Raw genomic sequence first — 11,784 nt, forward strand, 5'->3', positions numbered from 1 at the left:
CCTCCGCAGTCAGAATCACTTCGACTTCCCAGCCATGTGACCGCTGTCCCGACCTCAGAGGGGGAATTTAAGGTACAGAGCAGTGCCTAGGAAATAAGGTGACAGTGACACAGTATTATAATCCATAAAGGAGAACATAAATATCTTTAGTAATATACAATAGCTGCTGTATAGAAGGTAGACTGGCCTGTCAGACAAAGATTTGAACAAATCCGGATCTGATCTGGATTGGGGTTGGCAACCCAGAACAACTTTTCTTGAGTGAACAAGCACATTTGACACTGACAACATAAACATTTGAACGAAACATCTCTTAGACAATAAAACAAACAATATACAACTGTTGAAAATACCCAGAAGTAAAATCACGGTTAGTCTTAGGCCCCGTTCACATATAGCGACATACCTTTTGCAGCGGATCCGCACGGCCGGGATAGCGCGACTTTCGGGGCGACGTTCCAGCGACGATCCAGCGACGGCAGCGCGACCTTCCCCGTCGGGCTCCATAGAAAAAAAGTAAAATCGCGCAAAATCCGCCGAAAAAAGGGTCCGGTAGAAGCGACTTGCGACCGCGACGAGCGACGAGCGACATGGAGTTAAGACAGCTCCATTGAATAACATTGGCCGGCGACTTCTCGCGATATCGCGCGGCAAAAATGCGCGATATCGCGGCGGAAATCGCGCGACAATTCGCTATATGTGAACGGGGCCTTAGATAATTGCTTCCCAGATCCATCTGGTTATTAAACTTTTTGAGGCCTTAGGGCTTGTTCACACCAATCGCGGTGCATTCCAGAGCAGCAGCTACTGGAATGGACCGCAATCGCTCACAAAACTCCCCCCTTCATTCTGGGGCGGGAGGAGGCATGGCGGTGCATTGAAGTCAATAGCACCGCAGCCACGCCCCCCCCCAATCCACTGCAAATTCACCAAGGGATCTTCACCCAACAAGACTGCAACCTGGAATTTAAGGGTGCTTTATGACAACCCCCTGTCCACCCCAGCCTGGAGGAAATCGAGGACAGTAGGTATAGAGCCCCCCAACCCTGTTTAACCTTTTTTGCCAGGAAACAAAAAGTGTTTTCTATACCTTAGCGTACATTTTACTCATTGTCTGGAGAGAATAGTATCAACCACCTTCTCTAAACCACCCTCGTCTCCCTCGAGAAGTGTGCTCTCGAGGCAATAGCTCGCTATTTGCTGAATTTTGGGTCACAGGAGGACATAAGAGAATGTCCTACTGTGACCCTAAAGAGAACTACGGCCAAAAGTGGTCTTCCATCAAATGGATGACCACTTGGCCCTGAGGAAGGAGATCATGTGGGCTTGGAAGAACCCATGGAGAGGAAACCGGCAGCTACAAGAGAGTTGAAAACTAGCTCCTACTTGGCCAACATGGACCTACTAGAACGATTCTTCTGACCACTAATAAGAGAAGGGAAATGGGTGGGAAGTCATATCCTGGGTTGAAATCCCATACCGGAGAATGGGCTTCCGTACACAGGGCCAACGATTCTTTACTAGCGAAAAATATCTTTCTACTTTCTGTTTCTGATGGAGGTAAAAAGATCCGACTCCTCCACTACATTACGCAGAGCTCTAGTGTTATAAAGTACGGAAAAATACAGTAAGCAAAAAATGCCATTTGCTACTGTTATAGCAAAAAAAAAATTGGCGGGGTACATTCCACCGCTGCAAAGCCTTACTCCTGGCAGGGAAGACCCAGGTATAGAGGAGGAGCCAGGCTTGCCCTGGAAATGTGTCCCCCTCGAAATCAGGAGCTTTACCTTGCTCTATGGATGTGTCACTGAGGAACCAGAGCTGCCCTGTAGCATGGAGGGAAGATCCCCCAGCAGGTAAGAGGACACAGCTCTAAAATTGCCTCTGTACCCCAATCCGACCCCCTCTATTACATAGTCTGAGCCTCTCCGTACCACATCCTGACTTCCTACGTACCCCAATCTGACTCCCTCCATTCCATAGTCTAACTCCCTCCATACCCCAATCTGACCCCCTCCATTCCATAGTCTAGCTCCCTCTGTACCCCAATCTGTCCCCCTCCATTCCATAGTCTGATCCTCTCCATACCACATCCTGACCCCCTACGTACCCCAATCTGACTCCCTCCATTATATAGTCTAACTCCCTCCATACCCCAATCTGACCCCCTCCATACCACAGTCTGACCCCCTCCATACCCCAATCTGACTCCCTCCATTCCATAGTCTAACACCCTCCATACCCCAATCTGACCCCTCCATCCCATAGTCTAGCTCCCTCTGTACCCCAATCTGTCCCCCTCCATTCCATAGTCTGATCCTCTCCATACCACATCCTGACCCCCTACGTACCCCAATCTGACTCCCTCCATTATATAGTCTAACTCCCTCCATACCCCAATCTTCCATAGTCTGTCCATCTCCGTACAACAATCTGACCCCCTCCATTCTATAGTCTAACCCCCTTTGTACCTCAATCTGACCCCCTCCATACCCCAATATGACTTACTCCATTCCATAGCCTGACCCCCTCCATATCCCAGTCTGAAGCCCTCTGTTACCACAGTCTGACCCCCTGCGTACCCCAAGTTAATCCCCTCCATACCATAGATAGACTATAGCAGCAAACTGCAGAACAGCAAGCAGTTAATAAGCCCCGCCTCCCAGACATAAGAAGTAAGCCACCTCAATAGAATACCTATCCAAGGCTTAGCCCGTTCAAAAGGAGCCGTGCATAGGTAATCGATTGAGGCAGCCTACGTCAGCTCATTCACACAAAAAACTATAGAACGGGAGTGTTTTGGACCCCCCACACCCTCTCCTCTCCGATATTACGCTGCTGCTCTCCGTGTATACCTGGCTTCCGCATTAACCCCTACGCCTGCCGGGCACTGTCTGTTTACCTGGGCGGTTTTCACCGGATCTTCTCCCTGGCCAGGTTCAAATGCTGCGCCAGTGGAAGGGGGCGGGCCAATTACAGCTGTATGGGAGAGAGGAGGAGGCGGAGCAACTGCACCAGGACAAGTCAGGTAGCTCCTCCCCTTCACTCTGGCAGAGGACGGGAATGACGTCGGCGAGCTCTAGTCTGCAAGTGCGCATGCGCAGTGAGTGGTTATATTACTGTCACTACTCCCGTATATGGTCAATGAGATTGAGAAATGAAAACACGGAGTGAAGTTTATCAAAACTGGAACAGAATAATCTGGAGCAGTTGCCCATAGCAACCTATCAGCTTTTTCCTTCAGTTTGTTTAGTTAGGAATGGAAAATGAAAGAGAGAAGCTGACTGGTTGCCATGGGCAACTGCTCCAGTTTCTGTTTGCTCCAGTTTTGATAAATTCCCAATTTTACTGGCACTGTCCTTAAATTTGCTCATATTTGGAACAGCAACTACAGTTCTTGCTGACACACGAAAAGGTAGTCCCAGCAAGGAGTGTTGGGTCTGTGGACTGTGAATGGGGGAAGGGGGGTACACAAGAATATATAGCCCACCACACTGCAATCTGCAGCAATCTATCAACTAAGGCCGGCAATAGGCGCTTCATCTTCCCTCGTTCAGCCTGTGGATGGAGGGATCTCCCTGGCCGGCTGTGGCTACTCAACACCGGAAACAATGTATTAATCTGATTGGACGCAGTGACTGTTCGGCCAACAATTTTCCATCTGGCTCCTTCAAAACGTCAATTGAAAAATCAACTTAAAGTGTATGGCACAGACCATCAGCTCTTCCTCAACTGCTCCAACACACACTGGCTAATGGCTGCTGGGAGCCTTCCCTTTTATAGTGGGGGGCGGAACATGAGGAAGACCCCATCATTGGCCCTTCTGACCACGGCTGAAGGCCGTGCAGTGCATTACGGTTACAGAGATTTGGCAATGAAAACTGGTGAGGTAAGGATCAGTGGGTCTATAGAAGACTGGTGAGGTAAGGATCAGGGGGTCTATAGAAGGCTGGTGAGGTAAGGATCAGGGGGTCTATAGAAGGCTGGTGAGGTAAGGATCAGGGGGTCGATAGAAGGCTGGTGAGGTAAGGATCAGGGGGTCGGTGGAAAGCTGGTGAAGTAAGGATCAGGGGGTCTAAAGAAGGCTGGTGAGGTAAGGATCAGAGGGTCAGTGGAAAGCTGGTGAAGTAAGGATCAGGGGGTCGATTGTAATGCTGGCGAGGTAGGGATCGGGAACATCTGTGGAACGCTGGCAAGGAAGAATCAGAGGTGGATAGGTCACCCTTGGGAATACACAAGGAAAAACAGAGAACACATTATGGAGATTTATCAAAACTCGAGCAGACAAAAACTGGAGCAGCTGTGCACGCCAACCAATCAGCTTCTCTCTTCAGTTTGTTCAGTTAAGATTTGTAAAAGAAAGGTAGAAGCTGATTGGTTGCCATTCACAGCTGCTCCAGATTTTGCCTGCTCCAGTTTTGATAAATTCCCTTTAAAGTGTAGAGCGCCTGTGTGGCTGTAGCCCAAAGGGGGAGGCAACCTCGGCCCTCCAGTTGTTGTGGGACTCCAAGTCCCATGAGGCATTGCAAAACTCTGACAGCAACAGACATGGCTCTCAGAGACAGAGGCATGCTGGGATTTGTATTTTCACCGCAGCTGGAGTGCCGAGGTTGCCTACTTCTGCTCTAGCCATTTTAGGTACCTACTAGCATCCCCCCCCCCCCCCCCCCTTTCCCCGCACGCAGGAGCTTCAAGCAGAGCAATGCAAGGTGTGAATTTGCAGACAGTCACAGGTCTATATATTATGTGTATGGAAACCCCAACAACAAACTTCTCATTACATACAAAAAAAATGGAGAAACAAATAAAACAACAAATTGCAGAAAAATCAATTTTATTTTTACATTAACAATTTCCCCGCCACCCTTGTATCAGAAACACATCAGTAGAAAGGTATATTTCCATTTACAACAAAAGGAGATCTGAACACATTAAGATTCAGAGTAATGATAATGTTTACAGTGTCACAACCTCTAGCAACCAATCAAATCTCACCTCTTACTAGGTCTAAGCCTGTCAGTACAACAAGGGCTTGTTTACATCAAGTGCGGAGCAGTTACAGAACGGATCAAAACTGCGTCCAAATTTTTCCCAATGGTATTTTGGGCTCTAGTTCACACCGCAGCGTTCAGTTCCAGAGCATGTGGAAGAACTGCAGCATGCCCTATTTTTTCTGCTCTGAAACGCATCAAAAATGCATGCAAACTCCCTGGAACGCACTGAAAGTCCATGTTAGGCTAAAATATATATATATTTTTTTTTTTACAAAAACGGCCTGGAACGCGTCAAAAACGCTGCAAAAACTTGGCAAGACACACTGCACTGCATGTGCAGAAACTCATGCAGATCTGTCCTCCATTTGGTGTGAACAAGCCCTGAGAGGTGACCGATGATTGGTTGCCGGGTGTTACAGCACTTTACATACTGCTCACTTATTTCCTTTACTTTAAACTGAAAACTAAAAATACCAATCAGTTCATACTAAAAAGTCAGATCATTATGGTGGGTTTCCATGAGATACAGCCCCTATTACAAAGGCACTTCTCCCAATCTAAGCTGCAATCTCCATCGAGGTCATATACAGCCTTGGTTCTCAACCGGTGGGTCGTGACCCGAAAGTGGGTCGCGACCCCTTGTTCAGTGGGTTGCCGCATGCCTTCCACTGCACTAGCTGAGAGGCTCCTCAGCCTACCCCTAGCGCAGCAGCACTGTCAGTTCTCGCACTGAGCAGCTAATCAGAATATGCTGCCCGGCGCCGAGTGTCAGCTTGAGATGGGGTGGGTGGGCTGGAGCTATGGACGTGAGGGAGCTCCATCCATACATGCATTGCTTACAGCTCCCTCGCGTGCCTTGTAGAGGTGCATGAACCGGAGTGACATCACATTCTGGCTCCCGGCACCTCTACAAGGGTGCATGGCAGCTGTACAAGAAATGCACACATGGATGGAGCTCCGTCACAGCACCATGGCCCACACTGCCGTGCATTCCATTGCACTGCAACTTGGGTTGCGAATTAATGGCTGAGGACAAATGTGAGCCCTGAGGTTACACAGGTTGGAAACCACTGATACGCAGAGCCTCTTCTCTGCAGAGCTCCAGCCCTATTCAAGCAACTTTCACCATTTTGGGATTTAGAAAATGATTCTGCTGTACAAAGCAAGATAAGTTGGTGGTGTAAAGAATGGAGCTAGACCTCGCATGAAGTAGAAGATAGTCACACTTGTTAAGCTGCTAGACTTCTCTCTGGAGCTCTACACAAAAGAAGCCAGTGAAATCCCTGAGAAAGATATAAAACCAACATGGGCTTTAGCTCTCCAACATCTGCCAAACTTTGAAGAATTCAGTGACGTCACAAGGGGGGTGCAGGCCGCACAGGGTGACACCATCAGAGGGGATGACACCAAAATGACTGACAGTCATTTTGGTGTCACCCCCTCTTAAACATTGTGCAGTCAGCCATGGACTGAGAGCCCGACAGCAGTATGGGGAGGGGGACCCAGCAGCATATCTGATTCCACCAGGTCAATATCCTGCCCCCTCTTTGCCGGCGTCCATCACCAGGATGGCCACTGGCAGTAAAGTACATCACTGTGCATGCATGATGACGTCACACCACGGACGTCATAACACATGCACGGCGGCTGCACTTGGTGACACCCACCCTGGTGCTGCCGCTGCAACTAGGGGTGGATGGATAAAACTGTCACTGACTGCACAGAAAGAAACATACAGCAAAATATATTCCTACTTTGTAATCTTTATTGACCCATTCCAGACAGCGATCACAAGATGGAGGGGCTGGGTGAAGGTGGCGGTGAAGGTGTAGAGGTGTCTGATCGGGTCACACAGCTCGTAAAAGGAGATCTGTCCGGCCTCGTAATCCAAATAGATTCTGAATTTATAGCTGGTAGGATGGTGAAGAAGAGCTATCTCTCTATTTTCATGCATCACACTAGACTCAGTATAATCCTGATAAAACATATCATCCAGATTATAATCACTATAATACCCACCACTATGTCTCCTATACTTTCTTAAACACCAGGATTCCTTATTCTCCCCAACAATTGATTTCCTGTCCATACTGGGATAACACAACCCGACTCCCCAGCTAGTTGAATTACTCATGTCCACCTCCCAGTTATACCGTCCTGAAGAATAACTTCTCTTGCTTAGAACCTGATTGTTCTTAAATCTTCTGGGAGTTTCTGGACGAATTACTTTTACTGCCGACAAAGATGCGATTTTCAGATCACCTGATATCTGTATATCATTAGCAGCTGTTTCCTTGTCAAGTAAAACTTCTGATGGTTGTCGTATCCGGATGTTAAAATCTTTTATTCTGTCAGATAAATGGTGTAATCTTCTTGTGATGAGATCCTCATGGAAATCACCTTCAGTTGGAATCATTGTGTCCATATTGTGATTCGGCTTGGTATGGTAGATGTTCTCTCCATCGGAGGTCTTATCCTGCAGGACGGTCAGTGGGTCAGTGGTCTTACACAACTCCTCAATGCGAGTCATCTTCTTGGACATCTCCTCCTTCTGTATCTCCAACTGTTGGATGAGTCCAGAGACTGACATGGAGATCTTCTCTTCTATGCCTGAGATCTCATTCAGGACATTCTTCTGAAGTTCTTTTAGTTCTCTCCTGATATCTCTGAACATGGCAGTGACTCTCTCTGTTACACTAGCTGCTTTATTTTGTACATCTGCCCTGCGTTCCTGCAGACTCCGGACTTGTTCATCAACCCATTCTTTATATGAAGTCATCATCTCCAGATCTTTCCTCAGCCTCTCCTTCTTCTTCTCAGAAGCCGGATCCAATGACTCTACCTGGTGCCCTTGATGTTCTCCGACAGCGAAACAGTATACACAGATAGTAACCTTTTCCGAGGTGCAGTAATACTCGATAATCTTTTTGTGGATGGGGCACTTTCTGTTCCCTGAGGAATCGGTGGGATCGGATAAGACGTGTTCTGATGACTTGGCATGGACGCTCAAATGTTTGCCACACAGAGAACATTCACAGTGCAGGCAGGATTTTTTAGCGGGTACAGGAGAGTCCACACAGTAAGTACAATAGATTCCCGTGTCTTCTTCATCAGACTGAGAGATGTGGAACCTCTCTGCTATGTTACTTAGAGCTCTAGCAGTATACAGTACGGGTCGCGCCTGGAACTGCTCTCTGCACTCCGGGCAGGTATAAAGTCCAGACGCCTTCTGAGTATCCAGCACACGATCTATACAGTCCCGGCAGAAGTTATGTCCACATTTCAACGTTACTGGATCCGTATAAATGCTCAGACAGATGGAGCACCTCAGCTCGTCTCGGATATCAGCAGACGCCATCACAGCCAGCAGAAGGAGAAATGAAATTGAAAGTTTGTTCTATTATAATATACGGAAATAGTCCCCTGAGCTCCACTTGTCCAGCTCACAGTTCAAAGAACCAGTCCACGTACTCACTCCAAGATTCCCAATGTTTTAAGATTTCATAGATCTCGGATCTTTGTTACTTTGAAGCAACTCTGGATGGATTCAACATGCTCCAAGGTTGTGAACATGTCTGATATTCCCCAGATGATCAGTTCCTTTTTATCCGTTCAATGATTTCACCTCTCTTTGGGTCCGTCACTTGTCTCCTTTAGACCTCTTTTTGCTCAGAGACTCTGGAGGGCTTAATCATCAACTTCAGCTGCTTCCAACAAGGTTCCAACTCTCTCCTCCGCAGTCAGAAATACAGCAACCTCCCGGTCATGTGACCTCTGCCCCACCCACAGAGGTAATTACATGTACAGGCAGTGCCTAGGAATTAAAGTGACAGTGACGCAGTATTATATTTCAGAAAGGAGAATGGAGTGAAGATGAGTAGAAGCTGTTTTTGTTAACTTTAGACCCAGATAACAAGGATAACTTGCCACAAACTTGTGGCAGGGTTAAATTGTAATTCTTGTTAACTTGCTGCACACATTCCTGGCAAGTTGTAGAATCGCAGAATACTTGCAGCACAAGTTCTAGGCGACACTTTTTGAATTTGTAGCAAATTTGCTTGGCAAGTCCACAGCAAGAGTCCTGCAGGTCTTAGCAAGAGCTCTGCAAGTGTACAGCACTTTTGCAAAGCACGTTGATCTGGAGACTTGCAATGCAGACTTGTTGTAATTGTGCAACAAAATTGTGAAGCTTGGCAAGTCTGCAATAGTCAATCCATTTTTAAATGCTTTCCTATGTTCCTCAGCTCCATCTAGTACCCATAATGCAGTGCAAATGTAAATGTCAGTTTTCACACAAAAAATGGCTACGTTAACGTTTTATAAACACAACCATAAATGTCCAAAGTAATATCATTAGAGATACAGTATAAACACTCTATATGTCAATGCTATATCCATCCAACAAGTTTTTTTGTCCACCTCTTCGGGGATGCATACGCAGGTAATAAAAACCATCTTAAAGTGACATTAAAGTCAATTTTTTTTCCCTCTCCGCCAATGTTAATGTTTGCACTTACCTTAAATGATGCCTTTTATTCCGATCTTCTTCCGCTTTCCTGATGTTTTCATCTGTCCCTCCAGAGGTGCGGCGGCTCTCCGATCCAGCGCTGACACCTCTCTGCTTGCAGGCACTTCTGATCCAGCGGTGTCTGCAGGCGGGTGCACGCTTCCATAGACTTACCTTGCGTCTCTGCTCGTCTCCCGGACGAGAATCGGAAATGCGCATTCCCCAAGATACTTTGCGGCCGTACGAGCAGTTCCTGATTCTCGGCGCGGGAGCGGGCAAAGGCAAAAAGGTTCGTTTAAACCGCTGTTTTAGCTTTTTTTGTTTTTTTTTAACTGTTTGCCTATATCTACTGCTTAATAGCAGTAGATATAGGCAAAAAAACGGGAGGGTTTAGAATCCCTTTAATCTTTAGATACCTACAAGTCAAAAGTTTCATACTAGTGCTAAACTAAATGATAATCTTCTATCTTTATCCCCATTCTAAAGGTTCTGTAAACAGGATCCGCACTCCCCCGGTATTATCTCACTGCTCTTACAAACAGACCCCCTTACCACATCACACATATATGGACCGCTGGCAGAAAGACCTGGACCGCGTGTTTTTGGAAGACACCTGGTCGCAGATATTGTCTTCCACCAACTCCTGCTCCACAAGCGCCAGAGTACTTGAAACAAATTACAAAGTTCTCCTTCGATGGTACATAACCCCCTCCCAGGCTCAGCATTTTCTGCCGAGCTGTGAAGGCTCATGCTTTCGCGGTTGTCCTGACAGCGGCACATATATCCACATGTGGTGGTCATGTCCCATTGCAGTGGCGTCACAAGGGGGGTGCGGAGGGTGCGGCCCGCACCCGGGTGCCAGCATTGGAGCGGTGACACCAAAATGACTGACAGTCATTCTGGTGTCACCCCTATGAAATGTCGGGCACTCGGTCACGGACCAAGAGCCCGACAGTGTCAGGAGAGAGGAGGGGACCCGGCTGCATACCTTATCCCGCAGGGTGAACATCCCCTCCTCTCTCGTCAAAAAGACCAGTGCGCATGGGACCTAAAGGGTATGGTATGAATTGCCTGTGGAACCGCACACTGTTTTTTGGGGGTATTTTACATCAGGGCCCCCTTAAAATTCCATATCAGACCCATAATCCAGGCAGCAGCCATGCAGGGTAGGAAAGAGGGGGGAGGACGAGTGTGTGGCAATCCCAACACCCGCCAACTCGCCGAAAAAAACACCCACCACTTGCTGCCCGATGGAATGTTTACATTGGGCAGTGGGCAAAAGTAAACAAAGCCTGCTTTTGGCTATTTTAAATTGCAACTGCCATAAGCTGGATGGCTATCGCTCCGCTCACTGCCTGATGTCAATCAGCAGAGGAACAGACCTGAGAGGGAGGCAGTGGACAGGTGCATTAGCCAGCCTGCTATTGGCTATTTCAATCTGGATCTAAGCAACAAACTGGCAACACTAAGGAGCATAACCACCATGGAAAAGAGTCTGGACTTAACGCACCAGGCTGTCATGGAGGGGGGTCAGGCTGAGGAGGGGGGTTGGAGCAGCGGGATCCCGAGGTGGGAAGCTGGGTCACTGTTAGAAGGCGGGGGAGGGGGAAGAGTGCTAGAGAGGTCAGCCCTGATCTGATTCACCCCAATAAATTTGCCAAGTTGCAAGATGTTGGGGACATCAGTTCAGGGGGGACTCTGCTGGAGCACGACGCATCCTCTATCCGGAGGGGGAGTGACTGATGAAACAGCCAATAGCAGGCTTTGCTTATTTCTGCCCACTAAACATTGCATTGGGCAGCGAGCGGCGGGTGTTTTGTTTTTTTCGGTGGGTTGACGGGTGCGCGGATTTCCAACAGTTAATACATAGACCAGAGGTTTTCAGAAACTCAGAATTGATTGCCATGGCTGCTGATAAGGATGAAGCAAAATTAACAGCATATCATACGCATACAAAGATATTTTATCTTCACATTCCCCTCTCCTATAACCTCCACCACTGTTGATTGTCTGAGAGCATCCAATGGTTCAGTGGTCAGGGGCAGGGCAAATAAAAAAGGTGATAATGGACACCCGTGCCTGGTCTCTAGGCTCATCTTGAATGAAGCAGATTGTGCCCCATTTGCTTGTCCCAGATGCTTCGGGACTAGTATATAGCAAACGGACCCATTTAATAAAAGATGGTTCAAATCCAAACTTTAATAATAGGACCTAAAAATAGCTCCATTCAACACTGTCAAACCCTTTCATGGCATCCAGGGCCAATAAGGCCCGATTGCCCGA

General features: G+C 47.6%; 1 protein-coding gene across 1 annotated transcript; it reads right to left on the reverse strand.

The window, feature by feature from the left end:
• Positions 1 to 6,744: 6,744 nt before the first annotated feature.
• On the reverse strand, positions 6,745 to 8,352 carry LOC108795283 (E3 ubiquitin-protein ligase TRIM62-like). The gene has a single exon (XM_018566503.1). It carries the CDS (start codon positions 8,350 to 8,352, stop codon positions 6,745 to 6,747), a length of 1,608 nt encoding a protein of 535 aa, XP_018422005.1.
• Between the last annotated feature and the right edge of the window lie 3,432 nt (positions 8,353 to 11,784).

Source organism: Nanorana parkeri, unplaced genomic scaffold (assembly GCF_000935625.1).
Source record: "Nanorana parkeri isolate BGI_ZX_2015 unplaced genomic scaffold, ASM93562v1 scaffold954, whole genome shotgun sequence".
Classification (NCBI taxonomy): Eukaryota; Metazoa; Chordata; class Amphibia; order Anura; family Dicroglossidae; genus Nanorana; species Nanorana parkeri.

Coding starts and splice junctions, on each gene's coding strand:
- LOC108795283 (XM_018566503.1), bottom strand. CDS start 8,352: ATGGCGTCTGCTGATATCCGAGACGAGCTGAGGTGCTCCATCTGTCTG.